This window comes from Macrosteles quadrilineatus, unplaced genomic scaffold, assembly GCF_028750875.1.
Source record: "Macrosteles quadrilineatus isolate MER2022 unplaced genomic scaffold, UCM_ALF_1.0 Scaffold_74__1_contigs__length_567022, whole genome shotgun sequence".
Classification (NCBI taxonomy): domain Eukaryota; kingdom Metazoa; phylum Arthropoda; class Insecta; order Hemiptera; family Cicadellidae; genus Macrosteles; species Macrosteles quadrilineatus.
This window is the reverse complement of record NW_026542667.1, coordinates 8,965-34,610: the sequence shown is the minus strand read 5'-3', so window position 1 is coordinate 34,610 and position 25,646 is coordinate 8,965. Positions and strand designations below refer to the sequence as shown.

The window sequence follows — 25,646 nt, the reverse complement described above, 5'->3', positions numbered from 1 at the left end:
TGGCCTCACTAATTTTAATATATAATGACAGACGTTTAAAACACCAATTTTGCGCGATTTTTGTTAAGTTTTCTCCCAATGTTTAGCACATAATCATCTATGAAATAACGGACAGCTGTTCGGATCAAAATTAATTTTTCTAGTTGTCACTGATATGTTTACATTGAATGTAGTTTACAAATACCGCATCCATTTCCGATCGTGTTTTGAAAGCAAAACAAAACCAAGTGAGATTAAAAATGTGTTTCCTTACATAACGGATTTAATTAATCGCGAGTACGATAATGTGTAGGGTAACCGTAAATGAAAATAGAGATTCTTTGTGTATACAATTGTTCTTGAGTTATAATAACAGGGAAGAAACCTTGAATCAGTGTTATGGCTGGGAAACTTATATTTTTTAATCAAGCGTTACCAAGAGCTTACAAAATCCAACTCATTGATGGCACTTCAATGGCGGTTGTGTAAAGTGTAAAGTGACAACTACAGTGGGTGATTGTAACAGAGGTTTACGGATTATGCTCAACTCGCTTTTCCAATGTGTCTTCTCACCGCTATGTGCTGCAATCGCTGGACAATACAGCCGATAGGCCAATTGCTCATCTCTTGGGTTCGTAGGCCTAAACAACTATTCATAACCAAATTTCGACAACGATCCTTGATACCGGCACATTTACCTATATAGAATAAGTCAACGAATACTAGCTACGTCTTCCAAAAACGTAAAAGAAACCGGTGTGAGGTACAGTGTGTGTGCTGTTTAAAATAGATTACCGATATTGACATGTTTTATAAGAATCAAAACCATTTCCACCATAAGAATATTAACTTACCGTACCTTTATTTATTTATTAGAGTTATAATATATATTAGGAGTGAAATTTTTTATTGTTTACATGTTTTAATTCAGAAAAATGCAAAGAATGCAGAATATATTATACTGAATTTTTAGACTAACTATGATGCCTCTATTGTACATACCGTGCTTAGGCCTATACGGACAACCAAAACACCTTTACACACTTTGTAGAGCATATTTCAGTCAGTTGGACATATTACTAGAATAATTACTTGTTAACGCTGACTCATATTCTAAAATAAGATCTTCACAAGAAGTCTTACAAAGTTCCAGTTCATTTTCAAGGTCATCGAAACCAGAAAGACTCATCATCTGTGTTATATAGGCTTTACGTGAGTAGAGCTTGCCAAACTGTGTAAGTGTGCTGTAGAAGAAGCTGACAATGGCCGAATGGTTCACCATACTGAGCCCTGACACACGATTGGGATGAGTTTGGTAGGGCGACCACGGACATAATGTTGTCTGGTACAGAGACATGGGCTTTGCCCAAGCTAGATAACTTGCCTTCTGTAAAAACTCTTGGCGACTATTTTTCAACACTCCCAGATTTTCTTTATGACTATTTCCTTGGATAACATTAAAAACAGAAATATAACCGTGACGAGATATTTTGGGATATTTGATAGAAACTAACATATTATTCATCTTTCCCAGATGACTTAACACTGATTCTATTGACGTTTTGACGACGTTCACGGAAGCTGGTGAGTTAAAAGACCTGAGAGGTGTGTACCCAGTCATGAGGAAGTGAAATTTAGGAGCAGGTGTGAGGGCAAGTACCACCTCACTCAGTGAGTTGAACATCATGCCGGGGTATCTGATTGGGCCTAGAGAAGCTGTCATTACATCGGAAGCGACTTTATTGATATTAGCAAAAGATGGAAGGGGGAGGAAGTTAGATTTTGATGTTTTATTGTGTAAAGCCAAGTTGTCCAATACTATAACACTGTCCGCATAGTTGGTCAATCTCATAAGTGTAAGCAATGAATTGTAAGGTTCTATAACCACGTCCGTGTACTGACCTTCCTTCAATCCCGATTCAGACACTTGGCTTACAGAGGTTGGAAAAACACTGTACGTTTGTATAGTTTTTTTGGGATACACCTCAGTGAGGAGCTCCAATACGGAAGAACCCATACCAGCTCCTGTTCCTCCTGAAATAGCATGGGTAATTAAAAATCCCTCAAGACAATCCATTGTCTCTGTCTCACGCTGAATCAAATCTAAAAGAATCTCTTTGTATTTCTGAGATTGGTTGAAGCCTGTAGCCCAGTTGTTCCCTGCTCCACCACCATCCTGCCCGATGAACATGTTCTGCGCATCAAATAGCTTCCTGCACGCAGAATTACGTATGTTATGAATGACTCGAGGCTCTAGATCTAGCATGATACATCGTGGGACTAGTAGCCCAGAGTCTAACTCATGGAAGAAACTATTCTTGTTGTCAATTCCCTGTAGAAAATTTGAAGGTCCAATTTGGCCCTCCAAGTTCAAACCATGTTCCAAAGCCATGTTTTGCCAAAATTGCAGCCCAATTGAGTTTCCACACTGCCCGATTTGAAATGAGAGTATTTGTTTTGACATTTTTCTAATTTAAAATTGATACGTGGTTAACGAATTCATAAAAAGTAAGTAATCGTATCGTTTAAAAGCTTAGATTCTTTTGAAACAAACTGATCATTTTATAATAAAAATATTTACATAAAAAGTATGAAAATGTACAGATGTTATAAGTCATATGTTATTAAGTGTTAAAGATAGTCCAAATGTTCTAAACAAATCTATTGTGACTGTGATCAAGGCATCACTAGAAAAACGTAAAAAAATTGTTTCTAGTGGGGCCTTACTGTGATACTATCCAGTCTAGCCTGAACATGGGTGGATCCAAGAAAGAGATGTATTTCCTTCCACCATGCCCCCCCCCTTTTGAAAAATATATCTAAAAATATCAAAACCTAAGAACATTAAATGTGTTCTTAAAATAATATTTTGAAACAAATTTTGTCCATAACAGTGACATGTCCATTGTTATAAACAAATGTAATTTAAAAGAATACACGAAATAAAAATGTTATTTTATATATTTTTTTGTTATTTACAACTTGTACAATTACCTTACAGTATATTTAGTTAAACATTTATATCTATAATTGCATGTGATTCATTTATTTTTCTGACCACTGACTCTCATGGTTGTCCCCAACCTCTTCATGAGACTTCTCCAGCTCAGTGTTTGCTGCTGTCTGTTGGTTGCTGTTGTTTTGGCGTCTCTCTTGGCTGAACCCTCTCCAAGTTGTGCCGTGTCTTTCTGAGGACCAAGCTCAACCAAGACTTGCGCATCAACATTCCTGCCGAGTCTGAAGCCAAGTCCAAATCTGGAATCTTGGCCTAAAAAACACTACTTTATTAGTATATTTTAGTATAAGTTATACAGTATGTTGAAACTATAGGGATTAAATCTAAATTTTGTTTAATGGGAGTGGAGCTTTCATTGGATGTTGTCATTACATTTACATCTAAATCTGATTTAGCATTTATTTCCTCTTCTTCTAATAATGATTTATTTAGATTTTCTTGATAGATTTCTAAATCCTGATCAGATATTTTATTTTTAACTATTAAAAATTTCTCTGACAGATCTCTTATCTTTGATTCTAGCTGCTCTAGTGTGATAGCTAAACTTGGGATGACTTGACATTGTTTTAGGTTAGTGATTCTTAACTGTACATGACTTAACTTAGCCTTTATCTTAGCTATTTGTAGGTTAGTAGGATTTTCTTCAGCTTGTTCAATCAATAACCCTAGTAAGTCTATTTTAGCCTGTACTGTGTTAAATTCTTCATTTACACTAAGTTTGCCAGTTAAGTTAGATATATCTGGCAATGTACTTATAATACACCGTAGTTCCTTTCTTAATGCTTCTACATTATCATGTGTAGATTCTTGATTTCTACACAAAATCTCATATTTGAGTTCGTCCTTACTCAAATAATTAATATTGAATTTTTCCATTACGGAAAATTATTATTCAATTTAATTCACCATTTAATTTCCCTGTGATTATTATGCTTGAAATATAATCACTTCATATAATATTGACAGTCTGTTTTGTATTTAGCTTGAAGTTTGCTTGTTAAATAAATATTTAATTTTTTTTTAATTTGGCAAGTTGACAAGTCAGCAGAGTCGCGCACTTTTATGTACCGCAAGCCTTGAACCAAGTGCTTGCATTTGATGGTAAAATGATTAATTGCATAATTTGCACTTTTTGTTCAAACACTTGATGATATAGGGTAATTTACAAGATGTTTTAGATAGCAGCAGTGTTGGTTCCCCATGTATCACTTTGCCCAATTATATGCCAATTTTGGGACAAACAGTACTTTACTATTTGAATTTCCCCTTGTCTAGCCTTTTTAAATATTAAATATTATTTTCTTCTTCAGATATTCATATGCTATACTACAATTGGTTAAATGGTGAGCAATCAACGATCTTCATAGTAATATACATGACATTTAATTAAATCAAATTCTTCCCTTCTAAGTACATTACTTCTTGTAACTAATTACTTCTAATATAAAAAAAAACAGTCTTACTTTAGTCAGTAGACTTGCAAATATAGCACCGGACTGGTACCCCAGGGCTCGGATTCGAGTTGTCAAATTGATAGCCACAGCACACTTGAAACTCGTTCTGGAAATATGTCCAGAAAATACTAGTAAAAGGTAATCATTATTTTAATATTAGAGCATTTTAAAATATATTCATACCTTTCACAGCATGTGATTTCCTGACCAAAACAATCATGAATAGTACTGTGACAATTGTTACTTTACATTTTAATTTAACAGTTTCTCAAGGTGAAGTTATATAAAATCATCACATACTTATTAATTCAAACATATTAACATTAATTAGCATAGCTTGAATAATATTTAATTAATTTTCAACATTTGTGAAACATGTGCTTTTTATACAATCTGTAACAGGAAATTGACTTTGTATTTACATTACAATATTACACTTTGTGATCACTTGCAAAAATATGAATTCATTATTTTTGACCATATAAGAGTCTTGATACCTGAAATACAATACATTATACATTTGTTCAACTTAATATTATAATTAAATAATTGTAACTTACATGACAACGAGTGTGTGTTTGCTATGGGGCCCAGACATGAACTAGAACTGAACTAATGACTTTACCATGAATCTCATCTTTGACCAAGGATGATAACAGCTGATTTGCAGGATAGCCAACAGGTTAGAGTGATTTGCTCTTCTTAACCAAACAACAAATTATATCATATACAATACTGTATTTTATCCTAAGTGCTCATTTAATTTACTTTGTTTTAAAATGATGAAAATTAAAATATTTACATAGTAGTACAAAATATCCCCACGCTTCTCAATTTTCAGCTATTTTAAAACTAAACACTTTCATTTATGAACTATTATAACTTAAAATAATATTTCCTTCTTTTCATTTATCATTTGAATTCGTGCCTTTTTATCAACAATGCTAAGACAACGTACTGCACAGCTGATAACCTGCAATAGTACACATCTTTGCTGTCTGAGCGCAGCACTGACCAGGCGGCGGGTCATTGCATTATTACTGTAATACCAACCTCATGTTTTACATACAACTTATTTAATTGCATCCATTTCACCGATATGAGTTTCATAACTGATACATTTTGCCCTTCAAATTACTAAACGACCTCTATTTACAAGAAAATTCATTATTATAATATAAACCAAACCATGTCTGTGAGTTTAAAATCGTAATACATTTATTTAAATACAACATTTCTGTATTTCTCAAACAAGGAAACAAGTTGCGTTGGCAATACTGGTCGCGTGATTTCAGATATTATTTTATTCCTAGCTACACATTCTTCTTTTTCATTATGTATCTGTTTAACGTGTGCGTGTGTCGTGTTGTGTTTGTGTTAAATCGTGTGTTTTTAGTGTTTAAAATCTAAATACTATACAATCCGATGTGTAACTGACTGGGGATACAAATTCTAGACCACTTCTAGATGAGCTAGAGACTTGAAATTTTCGGTGGTTGTAGGTCTAGTGCCCAAACTACCCATAAAATTCCAAAAAGTCGCATTTTCAAATTTTAACCCCCCCGAAATTTCGAATTTCCCCCCCATGCTATTCTTATGGGGAATAACATTAAAAATGGCCGACTTTCGTGTTCCCATCTGAACCACTTAGAAACGTGCTAGAGACAGTTCGAAAACTGTAAGGGCTAGAAAAGATTTGAAAGATTTTTCATGAACAGGAATTAAATTTTCTACAAAACCCTTTTAAGCGGTACCCGAAAATCGCACTCCTTCAGCTTCAAAAAACGCCCTACTTTCAAAATTTGGTATATTTCTATAAAATTTTTACCGGTTTTCGCAATTTTTTTTACTTCAATAATTTATTTTTGCAAATATTATTATTGCTTTTCTCTTACTTTGCTTTAAATTTTACTCATTAAATTTTTGTTTCGTAACTTTACTCCTTGACCCCCAAAACTACGAGCCCAATGTTATTATTATGGAGAATTACATTGAAATTTAATGACTTTGTTATGGTCATCAGAATCGTTTAGAATCGTGCTAGAGACTTGTAATTTGGCAGTATTGTAGTATGGGATACTAAGTTAAAGGTGAAATTTGCAAAAGTCACATTTTAAAATTTTTAACTCCCCAAAAATCCAAAATGGCGGATATCTAAAGACGATATAACACGTTTTTTACGGCTATAACTAAAAAGCAATAGGAGCTAGCCAAGATTTGAATGGATTTTCATGTTCAGGAATTTAATTTTCTAGAAAACCCTTACACGTGTTTTCCGAAAATTTCTCCCCTTCACCCCTAAAAAACGTCCTACTTTCAGAAATTGGTATTTTTCAAATTTTTACCGGTTTTCCCTATTTTTACATACTTAAATAATCACTTTTTGCAAATGTTATTAATGCTTTGTATTTTCCTTGGCTTAATTTCGGTTTTAATCATACATGTTTTTTCGTAACTTTACTCCTTGACCCCCAAAACTTAAGTTTAATATCAAAATTTAAAAGGTTTCACCAGTTTCACGAGGTAATAATAGACTCTTTACCTTTTCTGTATGCACAAGGTTATTAAAACTATACAAAGTTTACTGTATTAGAGCTAACACCAAGGTATGAATATAATAAGGACCATTTAAAAAGTCCCCCCCCCCTCTCGAAATCCCACTTATATCTATCCTATAGCCACCACAGATTCATCGGTCTAAATCACGTTTACCAATTTCTAGATTAGCTAAAAATCCTGAAATTTGCACCCTGTCCCCCTGAAAAATTTTACCCCCAATTTTCGCTACTTTTCCCAATCTAAGTAAATTCTTTTTGCAAACATTATTAATATTTTGTATATACTCTGGTTTACTTAAAGTTTAATCCCCCTATCGTATTTCCAACCCCCCCTCCCTAATATTTTATCCTCCCCCGCCCCAATGTTATTCTTACAGGTGCGTAAGTCTAAATCACGTTTACCCATTTGTAGATTAACTGGATGTCTGAAATTTGGCCCGATTGTAGGTCTTGCGCCCTGTCCCCCGTGGCTCATTTACCCCCAACCAAAAAAGGGGGCCTGGGGGCGGAGCCCCCAGCGAGCCAAAGGCGAGTTCATTTATATACAATCGTTCAGTGTAGTGAAGTGTTATGTATAGCAATTAATGTCTCCTAATACTAATTCTCATTCTCTCTCTACATTTATACACAAATATACAACTTTCGCATCACATTCATCATCTAACATACAACACATTAACTCTAGTCATGCATCCCTCTTGTGATTTAACCTTTTAATATCCGAAATCGTTCGCGTTGTAAACTCTAATCCAAATCGTTACGTTACACAATTAATTATTGTATTACGACCTTAAATCATCCCTAAATAACATACATAAAATAATTAATTCCCTTCTCAATCTCTGAATCTCATCATGTTATCTCATGTTAACTTTTCCCTACATGACTTAACAAGTTAAAATTCCAAGTATTCCCAGTAATGTTTTGCATCTTAACCTTTTTTCTTATTTACATTTTCTAGTAATGCGACTATAATACAAAGTACAATTCTTAGACTCGTTTCAATTAACCTGGTTCATATAATTTCAAATCTATTATATGTACCTTCCTAACATCAAGTGGGTCACTTGTTCGTTGTATCAAACATGTTACATCAGTTAACCAATGTATTATGCGAAAAATTCCTATGTATCTGGGGGCTAGTTTCTTACAAAACTTGTTAACTTTGCTACTTAAATAATGCGTTCTGACATATACTAAACAATTTAGCTTAAATGGATGTTTAGTTCTTGAAGCGGAGAATCTCTGACGGTTTCGGTTGAATTGGATACTTTTTCTTGCATTCATTATAGCTTTCTTCAGATTTTCTTTTCTTTCTTCTAAGGTTAATTCCGATGAAATTAGGCTCTTGATGTCCCATAGGTTAGTCAAGGCGCAGCTAGGCTCGTGGTTAAACATCAGTTTGAAGCTACTGGATTTTGTTGAAGAGTTTACAGCTGTGTTGAGACTAATCTGAATTAAATCCAGCTCTGTATCCCATTCAGTTTGTTTATCATGATAAAAACTTCTTAATACGGCTCCTAGGTCTCTAAAAATGCGTTCCGTTTTGTTTCCACTACTTTTATATGCAGGGGTACATCTTTGGCTGATAAAATGTTTAAATAAATATGACTTAAATTGGTTTGATACGAAATAACTAGCATTATCTGTAACAATTGTTTTTGGTATAGAAAAGTTGGCAAATGTCCATTTCAATTTTTCAATAATGGATTTTGAATTGCATTCCTTCAATGTATATAGCCAAGTATACCTCGTGAATGCATCGTGTAATGCTAATATATATTTGTTCCCTTTTTTGGAACGTACTAGAGGTCCTAATACATCCATGTATATTGTATCCATAGCATTTTCAGTAGTAATTGAAATTAATTTTCCCTCATATTTTCTTTGTGTACTTTTTGACATCATGCAAATGTTACAGCCTTTTACTTTTTGTGCTATGAAGTTATTTAACTGAGGATGGTAAAAATATTCATTTATTCTGGCAGTAGTTCTTGCAATTCCAAAGTGAGCTCCAAAAATGGTGTTGTGGTAAAATGTAAATATTAGATTAAATAACTTTTCAGGCAAGTAGATCCGTGGTTTATCTTTGCTATTTTTGTACATTAAAATATTGTTCTTCATGAAATAACAGTTACTATGTTCTCCTTTTGTTATACTAGCTTTTATCTTAGTACAGTCCGCGTCATTATTCTGTTGGTATTCCAATTGTGTGAATGCTAAGGGAATTTCATCTACTAAATTGCAAAAATGTTTATCTTCAATGGATGACTTCGGTGATCTGTTATCTCCTTCATTCATAGACTTTGTTCTAGTGTGATTTTGGGTTGCATTCTTCTTATCAGTTTTGCACTTATTTAATATCATATTTATTTCTTGATGTGACTCCGAAGTTATTTGATCATCTTCATTTGGAGTTTCCGCATATAATCTTGATAAACAATCCGCCAGTATATTTTCGGAACCATGACGAAATTCAACACTGTAATCTAGATTTATTAATCGCTCTACCCAACGAGCTAAACGTCCAATCTTGCGTTTTGTGTTTAGGACATAACTTAAAGCTTGATTGTCAGTAATCAGTTTAAATTTTCTCACTTCCAAATATTGGTGAAAATGTTCCATGGCATATATAGCGCTTAAGGCTTCCTTCTCATAGATGGAATATTTTAATTCTGCATCTGTAAATTTTCGGGAAAAATATCCTATCGGATTTAAATTTAACACCCTTTCTCTTTAGTCGATGCAATGGCGCGCATATATCTGAGTATCTCGGGATATATCGGCTCCAGTATCCGCACATACCTACGAATCTGCGTACCTGTTTTACTGTGTTCGGTACAGGAAAATCTTTAATGGCCACGGTGCGCTCGGGATCAATGCATATAGTGTTATCCTTTATGCGATGGCCAAGAAAATTTATCTCCCTGCAGAAAAATTTGGCTTTTTCTACATTTACGGTAAGGTTGTTTTGAGATAAGCGGTTTATTACTTCCTTTAAATGCTTTAGATGATCTTCTTTGTCCTTGCTATATATTACAATGTCATCCAGGAATTTTATTAAATATACAAACTTTATGTCGTGAAATAAACCATCAAGATAACTCGATAATACGCTGCTACCTACTTGAAGTCCAAAGCTGACTCGCTTATATTGGTATTTACCAAATGATGTGCAAAAAGCTGTTAAATGGCGGCTGTCCTTTGTTAAAGGGCATTGTAAAAATGCTTTGTTCAGGTCTATTACAGAAAAATATCGGGCTCCTTGTAGATGTTGGTATAGGTTATTTAGGTCACCTATCGGGTAATCCATTTTTACGAGTTTCTTATTTAGTTCTGTATAGTTTATAACTAATCGATCCTTTTTGGTGAGGAATGCGGGTGATGAATATGGACTAGTCGATACTTCAATGATATCTTGAGCTAATAAATCGTCAACTATGGTTTTCATTTTTTGTAAGTTTGGCGGACTTAAGTAGTAAGGTCTGGAACTTACTGGAATGTTATCTGTAACTTCAAGTTTCACCTCTAGATTTAATGCAGAACCAATTTTATCTGTGAATACATTTTGATACTTATTTATTAATTCGTTGACTTCCTGTCTCATGTCAGAACAACCAATTAACATTTCATTTAATGATTCATTTTCTTCATTTAATGAATTGTTAAGCTTTATTATTTTTCCAGGCTTATATTTGAAGTAGCAAACATTATTCTCTAAATCAATTATCAGTCCTTTGTTTGACATAAATGGCATGCCTAAAATCATGTCATAGTTGTCATGTTTCATGACCAAAAAATCCTCCCTCCAAGTAAATGAACCAATCTTGATTTTAAATTTACATTTACCCAACACGTTTATTTCGCTATTGTTAGCAGCGAACATGGTACCTTTCCAATTTGTTAGTGACTTTACAACCTTTAATTTGTTAAGTTGCTTATATAGGTCATGTGTTATGAAGTTTTGGCTGGCTCCAGTATCCAATAAAGTATTTACAATTAAATTTTTATGTACATTGACTTGAATACAAGGTAGCTTATTATTTACATATACTTTCACTCGGTTATGTTTTACATTCCTGAATTTATTCCAATCCTTTATTATTTTTCTCAACTCAGTTTTATATTCAGGTGATTGATTTTCAGTATTAGATATCTTGGTGTCATCGGGAATACAAGTATTTAAGTTAGTATTACTCAATACTCCCTCATTTATGAGTTTTTTTTCTTCCTATAACATTGGCTAGCAATATGACCTGTTCTATTGCAATTAAAACATGTTTTAATCCTAGCATCATGATTAGAGCTTGAATAATATGGTCTAGCTTGATTTTGGTGAGGTTTAGAATGCTGATTACACTGAGGTGTGAAATTAGGTCTCAAGTTACTGCTGGTGGGTTGACAATATTGCTGAGGTGTGAAGTTGTGGACTTGAGTTTGGTTAGTAAACATGTTATCCCGTAAGTAATCATTGTATCCAATGTTGTTGAGGCTTATACATAATTGCTCTAGGTCACTGAATGTTTTAGGATTACTTTCAAAAATTATTTGATTCCTAATTTCTGGTCTCAATCCGTTCTTGATGAAACAAATAAGCTCAGGTTCAGATAACTTAGTTTTAAGGATCTGGTTGCTTATCTTGACCTCGTTTATGTACAAAGATAACGGTTCATTTGGGTATTGGGGTCTGTATATTAATTCTTGCTTAAGTTTTTCTCTCAATGTTATTGGAATGAAAGTGTTGACAATATCTTCATGTACTTTATCCAAAGTTATTCCCTGTATTTTCCCTTGTAATATTTTTGTACTGAGGGGAGGTTGCGAATAGCTTGGCAAAATTTCATAAAGTTGGAAGTCTGTTAAATTGGTTTCAGATCTTATTTTAACCAAATTTCTTAAAAATGCGAGTAATGGGTTTATGTCAAGTCCATTTGTGATTGTTATATTATGTAAATAAGCTTCAGCTGGGTTAGATAATTTATTGAAAATACTTAGATTTGGATTTGAGTTTGGAGCTTGCTGTGAGTTTAACATAGCTACTTGAATTGATGGGTCTTGCACATTTATTGGAATCATTGGGTAAAAGTTTGGGTTAGCTTCAAGTGTAGTTTTAGCTTCATTAACTATTACTTGATTTTGTTTAATGGGAGTGGAGCTTTCATTGGATGTTGTCATTACATTTACATCTAAATCTGATTTAGCATTTATTTCCTCTTCTTCTAATAATGATTTATTTAGATTTTCTTGATAGATTTCTAAATCCTGATCAGATATTTTATTTTTAACTATTAAAAATTTCTCTGACAGATCTCTTATCTTTGATTCTAGCTGCTCTAGTGTGATAGCTAAACTTGGGATGACTTGACATTGTTTTAGGTTAGTGATTCTTAACTGTACATGACTTAACTTAGCCTTTATCTTAGCTATTTGTAGGTTAGTAGGATTTTCTTCAGCTTGTTCAATCAATAACCCTAGTAAGTCTATTTTAGCCTGTACTGTGTTAAATTCTTCATTTACACTAAGTTTGCCAGTTAAGTTAGATATATCTGGCAATGTACTTATAATACACCGTAGTTCCTTTCTTAATGCTTCTACATTATCATGAGTAGATTCTTGATTTCTACACAAAATCTCATATTTGAGTTCGTCCTTACTCAAATAATTAATATTGAATTTTTCCATTACGGAAAATTATTATTCAATTTAATTCACCATTTAATTTCCCTGTGATTATTATGCTTGAAATATAATCACTTCATATAATATTGACAGTCTGTTTTGTATTTAGCTTGAAGTTTGCTTGTTAAATAAATATTTAATTTTTTTTTAATTTGGCAAGTTGACAAGTCAGCAGAGTCGCGCACTTTTATGTACCGCAAGCCTTGAACCAAGTGCTTGCATTTGATGGTAAAATGATTAATTGCATAATTTGCACTTTTTGTTCAAACACTTGATGATATAGGGTAATTTACAAGATGTTTTAGATAGCAGCAGTGTTGGTTCCCCATGTATCACTTTGCCCAATTATATGCCAATTTTGGGACAAACAGTACTTTACTATTTGAATTTCCCCTTGTCTAGCCTTTTTAAATATTAAATATTATTTTCTTCTTCAGATATTCATATGCTATACTACAATTGGTTAAATGGTGAGCAATCAACGATCTTCATAGTAATATACATGACATTTAATTAAATCAAATTCTTCCCTTCTAAGTACATTACTTCTTGTAACTAATTACTTCTAATATAAAAAAAAACAGTCTTACTTTAGTCAGTAGACTTGCAAATATAGCACCGGACTGGTACCCCAGGGCTCGGATTCGAGTTGTCAAATTGATAGCCACAGCACACTTGAAACTCGTTCTGGAAATATGTCCAGAAAATACTAGTAAAAGGTAATCATTATTTTAATATTAGAGCATTTTAAAATATATTCATACCTTTCACAGCATGTGATTTCCTGACCAAAACAATCATGAATAGTACTGTGACAATTGTTACTTTACATTTTAATTTAACAGTTTCTCAAGGTGAAGTTATATAAAATCATCACATACTTATTAATTCAAACATATTAACATTAATTAGCATAGCTTGAATAATATTTAATTAATTTTCAACATTTGTGAAACATGTGCTTTTTATACAATCTGTAACAGGAAATTGACTTTGTATTTACATTACAATATTACACTTTGTGATCACTTGCAAAAATATGAATTCATTATTTTTGACCATATAAGAGTCTTGATACCTGAAATACAATACATTATACATTTGTTCAACTTAATATTATAATTAAATAATTGTAACTTACATGACAACGAGTGTGTGTTTGCTATGGGGCCCAGACATGAACTAGAACTGAACTAATGACTTTACCATGAATCTCATCTTTGACCAAGGATGATAACAGCTGATTTGCAGGATAGCCAACAGGTTAGAGTGATTTGCTCTTCTTAACCAAACAACAAATTATATCATATACTGTATTTTATCCTAAGTGCTCATTTAATTTACTTTGTTTTAAAATGATGAAAATTAAAATATTTACATAGTAGTACAGTTTTAAACTCAATCGTAGTTTAGTACCAAAAGACCTATAACTTATGATATGGAGAAAACACCACAGTCACAGCTACTGTTTTTCTACGGACACTTCATTTCAGTAACTAACTGATGTTTCAAGACTTGAAAGAATTGTTCTTGCAAATGTTTTGTCACATTCAGATTTTTTCGTTAAAGAGTAGAGAATTCCAGAGGCTTCCTCCTGCACATGACACTGACACATATGTGCATGTGTCACTGACATCCTGACATCTTTATTTCCTGATGACGACTTCTACGTGAGTAAAAACCGGTTACAATTTAGCAACACATTGGATCGCATATGAAAGCAGGCATTTACATTAATTTATAGTAAAACAACTTTGATGTTAAATATATGATAAATACTAACAGAGTACCCGTCCTTCGTACGGGAGTGGCATATAAGTATAATATGCTTAGTACAGTTATACTCAAGCTTAGCGTTTGCAATGAGGGAGGACAAAGTTTGATAAAATTTGCTTGTTTAAATTTACGGTATACTATAGTATTACACATCTACGATAGCCAAAATGTTCTACCACTTCACCCAAACAATAGAAAAAAATGAATTATTAAAGATTCACAAAATATCGCAAATTATTCGTGAAATTAAAAACATAAACATAACTGTAAACAGACAGTTCTCATTGTGTATCACAGTTTTTTCTTGCTGCTTAGTTCAAATTAGCTGTTTTCATAAATGAAAAAAAAATAGTGCTGCATCCTGTTGGTAAATCTTATAACTTTTAATGCCTTTGCATATCATAAAACCAACCTTTTTAGTTGAAACAGCTGACTAAATTCTTTAATTCCGTAAGGTTAACCTGGGAAACTCTAGAGCCACTTTTGAGACAAAAATATGCCTATATGTTAATCAGGAATGTGAGCTATCAATATGCCAAATTTGAGCCCAATCCATCCAGTAATTAATACGTGATTGAACTTCAAACACACAAACAAACAAACACACAAACTTTCACATTTATAATATTAGTAAGATTTTACATTAAATGTGTTCTTAAAATAATATTTTGAAACAAATTTTGTCCATAACAGTGACAAGTCCATTCTTATAAAAAAATGTAATTTAAAAGAAAACACGAAATAAAAATGTTATTTTATATATTTTTTTTGTTATTTACAACTTGTACAATTACCTTACAGTATATTTAGTTAAACATTTATATCTATAATTGCATGTGATTCATTTATTTTTCTGACCACTGACTCTCATGGTTGTCCCCAACCTCTTCATGAGACTTCTCCAGCTCAGTGTTTGCTGCTGTCTGTTGGTTGCTGTTGTTTTGGCGTCTCTCTTGGCTGAACCCTCTCCAAGTTGTGCCGTGTCTTTCTGAGGACCAAGCTCAACCAAGACTTGCGCATCAACATTCCTGCCGAGTCTGAAGCCAAGTCCAAATCTGGAATCTTGGCCTAAAAAACACTACTTTATTAGTATATTTTAGTATAAGTTATACAGTATGTTGAAACTATAGGGATTAAATAGTGTATTTAGGATAGATTTCAATTGTGATAATTTTACCTCGTAATTAATAGCCTTCAGATCAAATCCTAGGTTACAGAAATGAAAAAAAAATGGATAAGTCAGAAATTGTTAACATTATGTCTAGATGGGAAAATGGCAACGAACACTAAAAGTTGCCAGCCATTCTTATGGGTCACACTTAATGAATTGCTGAGTTCCTAAAAAAAGACCAGACAAACTAAATTTTCAAAAAGGAAAAAAATTACGGGTAGAAATAAAACATTATGGAGTAAGAAATTTAGGTTTATAGAGCAAACTAATTAAAATAGTAATACCTTTAACTATTTATACAATCCAATAGTTAATGGTAGTACTCAAACTCAAGGTAATACTACATAAAGTCAAAATTAAAAAAAAACCCTGCATCAGAAGTTGGTTCGAAATATGTACATGGGTTCCATCGGGAACGCGTCAAGGCGCCACCACGTCAACCCGCCACCAAAAAGAAGAAGACGTTTGAGGTGGCGGGTTGACGTGGTGGCTCGTTGTCAGAGTGGCACGTTGACTTGACCGTACACGACGACCCGCCACCTCGGATAAATGTGGGGTAGCGAGTTGTCGTGGTGGCACATTGTCGTCTACGTGCGAGGTGGCGGGTTGACGGCAGCGATAATGGGGCGTACACGACAACCCGCCAACTTCGTTGGCCAAAGCCGCGGCTGTTGTCCGTGCATCACTTTTTGCAGTTTACCTGGACATGTGTTATCTAGTTTACTGTTAAGTTAACTAGACATTAGTAATTGAGCAGAGCGAAGCGAAGCTCTTTGGGATCAACTTCAATGCAATCTTTATAATACTTACCTAATCTCAATAACGGCTGAACATATTCTAGCCAAACTTATGAACGTTGTTTTGTCGAATGTTTAGATGGTTTAGACGGAACTAATTTCAATTTTTGATAATGCCTATATAATTTTAAAGCAACTCAAAGTTTGTTTTAAATTTTAACATTGGTCTTATGGGTTGCCATGGTTGTTACAAAATAACAACGTAAATGTAAACAAAACAAAGAATCATAGCATATGTTTAAATCAAGCCATGGCCTAAACACAGTACAAAGGAAAACAATTTGAAGATGACAACTGATCAAATAATACAGATAAAGTCTTAGGTTTACATTTATATAAGTCGCAATTTAGAAACGACCACTGATGGAATATAGGTACAGTCATAGATAAATAATACTTTCATAGGTACAGTAGTTAACAGATTTGATTTACGTAGCAAAATAATAATTATAACAAATAACATTTTATCTTAAACAAATTGTAGGTAATCAAATTCATGGATCAATCTCATAAATGGCAAACTTAAACAGGTCCATGACATAGGAAGTGGTGAAGGAAGTGTAGTAAAGGCGAGAAGTGCAGAGTTTGGGCAATGTTTGTGGCAGTTACATTAATGTATCTGCAATACTAAAATGTTATGGGAAGGGAGGGAAACAGGCCCACCTTAGGAAGTAGTGAAGGAAATAGTAAAGGCGAACGATCTGGAGTGTGGTAACCGTATGTGGCAGTTAGATTAATGTATCTGCAATACTGTAATGCTATGGTAAGGAAGGGAAACATGTCCATGACGTAGGAAATGGCGAAGGAAGTAGTAAAGGTGCGGAGTTTGGGAAACGTTTGTGGCAGTTACATTAATGTATCTTGAGCCGTGACTACTTTCCACCGGCGAATGTCACGACTCATAATCAATGGTCAAATTGTTTTGTTTTTTTTTTTTATAGTAGGTTAGTATGTGTTCGCTTTGTTGCTGTTCAAGCTTCACTCAATGACTCTGTGCGTCACGTTTTCTCCCCTGTGCCGAGATTGTCATAGGTTGAGTGACCGTGTTTCTGACTACATCGTCCGTCTACATTTATCTACTATCATCCAAGTTTTGTTTTTTCAATTACTTGTTTTTTGGTGATTTTTAAATTGCTGTGGATACCTTTTAAATGATGGAGTAGTCTCTCGTGCCACCGGCACCTTGATGGGGCCCGTGAGGAGGACTATGAGCTGGACCGTTTCGACCTTGGCGAAGAGGAAGTTTGCAACACCCTGGCTGCCTCTTGGACTATGGCCCCATCTCCGCCCTGCTTGCTTCCCCCTCCGGTGCTGAACGTATAGACCTAGCCCAAAACTCAAACCGCACAACCGCAAGTTACCGCCTGTTGTTATGTTTTGTAGATTTTTATTTATAAAAAAAACAAGGAAGAGACTCTATTTACAGTTATGGTTATAGGCCTTCACAGTCTTTATTAGTTGTTATTGCTTTTTAAATTTTATTCACTAAATTCCTTGTTATTGTTTTTCAGATTTTATGTCAAAAGCCATTATAATTTTTAATTTTAGATTCATTCTGATTTTTGGGGCCCCTAAATAATTCAAGTTACCAATTCTAAATAAAAGAGTTATATATATATATATATTTATATATATATATTTATATATATATATTGTTGCTATTTTTAATATTCATAATTTTTGAAGGTTAAAACTTATTAATTTCCTTTTACTGATACTAGCCTATTTTGACGATTAAAAAAATGTTTGTAAGTTAGTAGGCTATTTGGGTAGCCAAATCATTTTAAGTTTATTGAGGGTTTCATGTATTATTGTTAATGTTTGTAGTTGTTTATTTAAATGGTTTATTACAGCTCGTTTCTCTCAAATAGTGCGTTGTTCTTGAACCTCCATCCATGGTTCTCACTTTGTTTGTTTTTTTTTGTGGAAAATATTATGGGGAGTGAGGAAAACAGGTCAAAGACGTAGGAAGTAGGGTAGAAAATAGTAAAGGCGAACAATCCGGAGTGAGGTAACCGTCTGTGGCAGTTAGATTATCTGTAATACTATAATGCTAGGGGAAGGAAGGAAAACAGGTTCACGACGTAGGAAGTGGAAGTAGTAATAGCTAGCAGTGCAGAGTGTGGGAACGCTTTAATGGAAGTTAGATTAATGTATCTAAACTATTAATATGCTATGGGAAGGAAGGGAAACAGGCCCATGATGTAGGAGATGGTGAGGGGAGTAGTTTAGCAGTGCGGAGTGTGGGAACGCTTTGGGGCAGTTAAATTAACGTATCTAGGATACTAAAATACCATGGGAAGGAAGGGAAACAGGTCCACGACGTAGGAAGTGGTGAACGAAGTAGTAAAGGCTAGCAGTGCGGAGTGTGGTAATGCTTTGGGGCAATTAGATTAACGTATCTAAAATACTAAAATACTATGGGAAGGAAGGGAAACAGGTTCACAACTTGGGGAGCGATGAAGGAAGTAGGGGAGACCGGGACTGGTTGTCACATGGGCTAGTTGTCACAAGGGTTGTAGGTCCTCTAGTTTCCACTAGAATGTGCCGATTTGTGCTTCAGCCTATGCAGCATCCTTCCGTTGTTTGTTCAAAGTAGTATCAGACCCTTAAGTAAACAGGTGGTTGTGTTGTGTCCAAAAATCATTTTTTCTACTGGCTGAGTAAGTTTTTCTTCGTTAACATATTACAATACTGTACAGTAGTACTTAAGTTATTTGAAGGGTTAAGTGGATGAAGGTGGTAAGTAACATTTTTGTAAAATATGAGTTAGCTAGATGGATGAAGACTATAAGTGATGCTTTATTTGGGACACTGGTCGCCTTAGTCCAAAACACAACAATAACTGAGATAGTTTTTACAATTAGGGGGTAAGTGCAGGTAACTGAAACAAATGTAATGAATGAAGGTGGTAAGTGTTCCCACTTACCACCTTCATCCACTAAATTCTACACTTACCCCTTTTATCCATTCACTGATGTGCACTTATTGCTTTCATCCATTACTCTATGTGTACTTATTCCCTTCATCCAGTCAATCAGCTGTGTTTATGTTTACCTTAGTTGGGTTACAAACCATAGTGTGTTGATGCTATATAAACAAGTTTTTCGTTTTATAACAATTCTAAGTAGTCATGTCTCGCAGAGCAGATAAAATACTAGGATTACTGACTAATCCACAAACAACTATTGAAGTAAATGATCCTGCAAGTGTTGAAAAACTACCTAATGATTGTCCTAACCTACCAACCACAGAGGAGAATAAAGAAAACCAGAAAGTGAATGCCTTGTTTGAAACCTTTGAAGGTAAGCATTTAGGTTATATATTATTCAGTAAGTTCTTTTTAATACATTTGTTGTTGATTCAATTTAATAGCAGGTTATTGTTGATGCAACTGTTTTTTTTTCATGTGTAATATAAGGAAATGCCACACGGAATGAATACCCTAGTGTTCCTAATAAAACCTTAATTTTTAGATTTTGTGCCTACTAACTTATATTTGGGACATTTACTGAATGCATATTATTTTGTCTTAAAATTAACTGAAAACTAGTTATACTAAACTACCCCACTTCATGCTGCAGCAGTAAGGTTATGTGAGTTTGTAGGTAATAACCCTTGGTTTGTTGTACATTTTAAACAATGGTAACCTAACATAATCTTAACTGGCTTTGTAATCTTTATTATGTACTTCTAATTTCTCCTGTTTCTTTCAGGTGAATTTGTGTCGCCATCAAGTACGCCTAGTGAAAGCTCAATCTCCGATCTCTTCAGCTCTGACGGCGAAGAAGAATACGTACCGGACTTAAATGACCTTTCATCAAGTGATAATGATCTAACTTTTGTTAAAAAGGTAACAAACAAAATTGAAAACAAGAAACAAAAACGTTATGTCGATATCAGTGATGAAGAAGGGATCGCTGGAAGTACTGATAGTGACAGTAATAGTGGTAACATTGGTTTCTCTCTTATAACACGTAAATATTCATCAAAATGTGTAAAGACCAGTGAAGTTGAAAAACTAAGTAGGCCTAGGCCTAAATCAAACCATCAGGAAAATGTGTATGTTAAGCCTAATACTGCGGTTGAAAACCCAAGTAAAGTAACATCTGATCAGGAAAATCACGATCATTGTCATGCTAACGATGACCAAATCAGTGATTAAGAAGTGATCGCAGGAACTACTGATAGTGATAGTGATAGTAACATTTATTTCTCTTCTCTAACATGTAAGTATTCCTCAAAACGTGTAAAGACCAGTGAAGTTGAAAAGCTAAGTAGGCCTAAATCAAACAGTCAGGAAAATAGGTGTGTTAAGCCTAATACTGAGGATGAAACCCCAAGTAACGTAACATCTGATCAGGAAAATCACAATCATAGTCATGCCAATAATAATCAACAAGGACAAGAAACTGAACCTCCAAGAAAAAAACAAAAAGTGTTTAACCTGCCTGAAAAAAAATCAAGGAAACGAATTTGCAATCCTGATACTTGGAAGAGAAATAAAGCGAAAATTCTCAGACAGCAGGGAAAAGCCTACACCTCCCAGAAAGGGATAGTCATGAATGAAAAGGTTGTTAACGAAGGGATATTATGTAATGGAAATTGCAGATTCAAATGTAACGAGAACTTTAATCTTGAACAAAGAAAAGAAATACTATCTAGTTTTTATAAACTGGATGTTAACTCCAAAAACAACTTATTGTTCAGATCGATTGTGCCTGTAAAAGTTGAGAGACCCAAAAACAATGTCCCAAAAAATAGAAGTGCCTACCAGTTCTATGTAAGAAGCAATAATGATGACATAAGAGTCTGCAAAAAAGCCTTATGTTCGTTATTTCAAGTAGGTGTTAAAAAAATAGATTTATTACATGCTAAAATGGTAGATGGAGCAAGTGCACCTCCTTCTGACGGAAGAGGCCGCCACGATTCAAGGCCTCATAAAATAACACATGTAGTAAAGAAATATATACGGGAGCACATTCAGTCATTTCCAGCCGAGTCTTCGCACTACTCAAGGAATGTAAATCATTACAAGAAGTATCTTTCTCCATTACTAGATGTGCCCAAGATGCATAAATTGTACTTAGAGCTATGTGAACTTGAAAACAAACCTTCAGAGTTCAAAGTGAAAGAATGTTCCTACCGGAAAGTATTTAATCAAGATTTTAATTTATCATTTGGCCATCCCCGTAGCGATACATGTTGTACATGTGATGCGGGAGAGAATAACGAAGAACACGAATTCACCTACAAAGAGGCGTTCTCTCATCAAATAGCCGACAGAGAAAAAGCTCGAACCACCGAAAAAGTCTGTTACATCACTGTTGATCTTCAACAAACTATGCCTCTTCCAAGACTTACCACATCAAAGGCTTTTTATCTAAGGCAGTTATGGTTTTATAACCTAGGAGTGCACATAATAGCAAAAGACACTGAAAAAGCAGACTTTTGTACATGGACAGAAGACATTGCAAATAGAGGCAGCAGTGAGGTAGCTAGCTCACTGATGACACTATTTGAATTGGACCCAACTTTAAAACTAAATACAGACCATTTAATAATATGGTCGGACTCATGTTCAGGCCAGAACAAGAACTTTGGCCTAATCCTTCTTTACCAGTACCTTATAACCAAGAAAGTCTATAAAATAATTGACCATAAATTTCCTGTTGTAGGTCATAGTTACCTCGATTCTGACCGTGATTTCGGTCGCATAGAAAAGGACCTTAGGAAACATGAAAATATTTATGTACCTGAACAGTACAGGAATATTATTTCTAAGGCAAGCAAAAATAACATGGTGGTTGATATGGCCCCACACTTTCGGGATTTTGATAATCTGAAGGAGAAACTCGATCTTACTCAAAGAAAGACTGACTTGCTCGGTGAAAATGTCAGATTCCGAGATGGAATCAAATGGATCAGAGTAGAGGAGTACGGAAGCTATTTATTTAAAGAAACGTACGATGAGTATACTCCGTTCAAAAAAGTTTCATTAAAAAAGCAAGTCTCCAACACGAAGTCTCGAAAGAATGAAGCCCTTAGTGCTCAAAATCTTACACCACCAGCAACTCCAAAGAACGTCCGTATCGACAGAATTCAAAAACCACATGGTAATGTGACCAAAGAAAAAATAATTACCTAAGAGAACAAATGAAATTTGTTAAAGAGGAACATCGCTGGTTCTACGAGCATGTGTTTGATGAACACAAGGAAAAAGAATCGTTGAACTGTGGAACATAAGAACTGAGTTAGTTTATTTAGGCTTTAAAACTTAAAGGATAATTTTAAGACTAAATCTCTTTATTTTAAACATCCAAAAATATAACATAGGTAGCCTAAATACTGATTTTTATAAAAGTCTTTTTAAAGTAACATAAGATTGATTTTCTTTTAAGTTATAGGCCTAGGCCTATTTTGTTTTAGAAGTTGTGTTTTAACATTATTTTAAGGGCAACATAAAGACAGAATTTGAAATGATATTGAACATTTCTGAAGATTAACATAAAGGATGATTTTTAATTTGTTTGTGGGTAAAACATTTGTATAAAAATTGATTTTCTGTAGTATTTTGGTTTTTTGAAAATGTGTTTCATGAAACAAGGAACGTTGACTGATAAAAACTTAACATGAAATACTGAGTTTCTTTAGTTATAGCAATTAAAGTGCAACATGAAGACTGCATTTCTGTAGTTTTAACAAAAGACTACTCAATCTATAATATTAAAACGAAAGTGTGTTTTTTTATTTCACGATTCTGAATCAACCACTCTACGGATTTTCATGATTTTTGGGTTGAAAGAAAGATAATTTTGAGAACTAGGGAATGTCGAAGCCATAATTTTAGTTTAGGGTCCCAGTTTTTTAGAAATTAAGTTTTAATTTTTAAAAAGTCTAGCAGCCGACGCTAAGATTCTAAACTAGCTTTTGGCATAAAATAATTTGCTTAACATAACAGCTGTAAACATTCAGCTTTTGTGTCACAAATTCAGCATTTGGATAAAAATGTAAAGACATACCTAGGGTTGACTTATTTATACTATGTGTAATGCTAATCATTGATACGTTCAATTCTTCTGTAAGAGGATGGCAGATTAATTAAATATACATAGTAAAATACTAGGATGTTCAAATTATTTTTTAAAGCAATCTTTGTAATCTTCGATTTGTTTTAGAGCAATATAATTTGTTTTAACTAACAGCTGGTTAAATATAAACTATGGAACTATGAGGTTATTTTATTTTTGTCATTGATTATAGGAAATAAGTAAGATTAGTAGAGATAATTAGACCACAGTTTAAACCAATATTAATTAAACCACAGTACAAATCGAGGCTCTGTACACGAGTCTTAATAAAAAAGGATAAATGCAAATTATTTTACTGCTCCACTTTTCAAGGAAAGATTAGAAAAATAACAATGTTTACATGTTTTAATTCTTCATGGTAGCTTTTTGTTTACAATTAATGTTTGTCTGCTTTAACTTTGTATGGATTAGGCCCGGAAATATTGATGTCATAAAAAGAAGATCAAGAATAATCAGGAATCACGATTTTAAATTACGACCACAACCTCAGCCGGGTTTTATACAAAGATAAACAGATGGATGACATAGATTGAACACAACGTCAACATTGACCTAGGATACTGCAATTAGACAAACCATCCTTACATAAAATCGTGTTCAGTTGTGGTTACGTTTGGGGGCACCTATATCAGCGCCCCCAAACGTGAAAATAATATCACTTTTATTTCAACTATGAATATATTGTAGTTTAAGTTAACTAATATGGGAAATTAAGATGTACATTTATTCAATGAGGGTGTGTAATTATCATGGATAGAACTGAAAACGGTATAGATAATAAACATTGACAATTACGTCATTAGCTTTACTAGCGTGTTTACTTTTTATATTCCTGCTACATGTGACCAGTTCTTATTTTCAAATGAATGTTATTTGAACCAAACAGCTGTTTCAAAACAAACTGTTATTGTTTTTACTTTTCTTTGTTTACGCATATTTATTTATCAATTAATGCAGTGAAATTCATATAAAGGATAGGTGTGACGATTCGTTTTGATGTTAGGACACCAAAGTTTGTGTACTGTGAATTTTATTGGATATTATCGTTTTGTTTTAGGTCGTTTCTATTCAGACCTACTGGAAATTGTGTATAGTAGTTGTATTGTGGTGATAATAATTATGGAAGAGGCAGGTATGCTATGGAAGGTGGTATCGTTGACTAGGTCTATACACTTCTCAATTTTGACTATTACTCTCTCTATAATAGGCTACTTATAATCAGTGTGCGTCTGTGCGAATCGGCTGCAAATCTCACTTCAACGCTTTTCACATCGTAAAAATTGCAGAATTGCTGTTTTATTTTAAAATTAACGGATTTAAAATGCATATCGTATAGGCCTATGATGGAATAAAAACATATTTGGTCACACAACATTTGTTTACAAGATGATTTTTTACATTAAAACTGCAAGAAACTTTGTCTTTATATGTGTAAACTAGCTGATCTGAATTGTACACTGTTTTAACTGGCTACTGAATTCCCGTACGTAGGACGGGCTAACATCTCGTAACTTATAAATTTATTTTTAGTGTTTTAAAAGCTAACATATTGATTGATTTTATTTAGAGTTTTTAGGTTATTGTGTTGGTTTCTGTTTTAATGGCATAAAATGTACCTGCAGTAATTTCATTGAACCTTGTTAGTAATAAATAAACAAGTTTTATACCTTTGAGAATAGACTTTGCTTTTCCCTTTACCCTTTTACAGATTTAATCCTTGCAATATATATATACAATGATAGATGACATCACTTAACACCTTATTCCATTCTGAAGATACAAAATTCCAGTGGATAAAGGAGGTAAGTGATAAAAAAACTATAAAAATGACCTAGACCTGGTTGGATTATATCTAATTAGAGGTTTTGTACTATAATTTAATTTTTTATTTCTCTCTACAGACATTAAGTTGAAAAAATTGGTCAAGGAAAAAAAATCTTATAGCCCAAAAACTTTGGATCCATTTTACTCAAAACTAGCAAAATGTTACTTACCACCTTCATCCACTTAACCCTTCATTTGTTTATTGCTAAGGTGTTTATGAAAGCTCACATTTAGAGGTATATTTATGTGTGTTAGAAACTAGAATTAGTTTAACAAGTAGGTTTGCTGCCACAGGGAGGGT

At 33.7% G+C, this 25,646-nt stretch overlaps 1 protein-coding gene across 1 annotated transcript; it reads right to left on the bottom strand.

Annotated features, from left to right (window-relative positions):
• Positions 1–845: 845 nt before the first annotated feature.
• LOC128981996 (tubulin gamma-2 chain-like) lies at positions 846–2,527 on the bottom strand. The gene has a single exon (XM_054401026.1). It carries the CDS (start codon positions 2,441–2,443, stop codon positions 1,043–1,045), a length of 1,401 nt encoding a protein of 466 aa, XP_054257001.1. The 5' UTR covers positions 2,444–2,527; the 3' UTR covers positions 846–1,042.
• Between the last annotated feature and the right edge of the window lie 23,119 nt (positions 2,528–25,646).

Bases quoted from the DNA above. Each gene is read 5' to 3' on its own strand.
- LOC128981996 (XM_054401026.1), bottom strand. From the start codon at position 2,443: ATGTCAAAACAAATACTCTCATTTCAAATCGGGCAGTGTGGAAACTCA.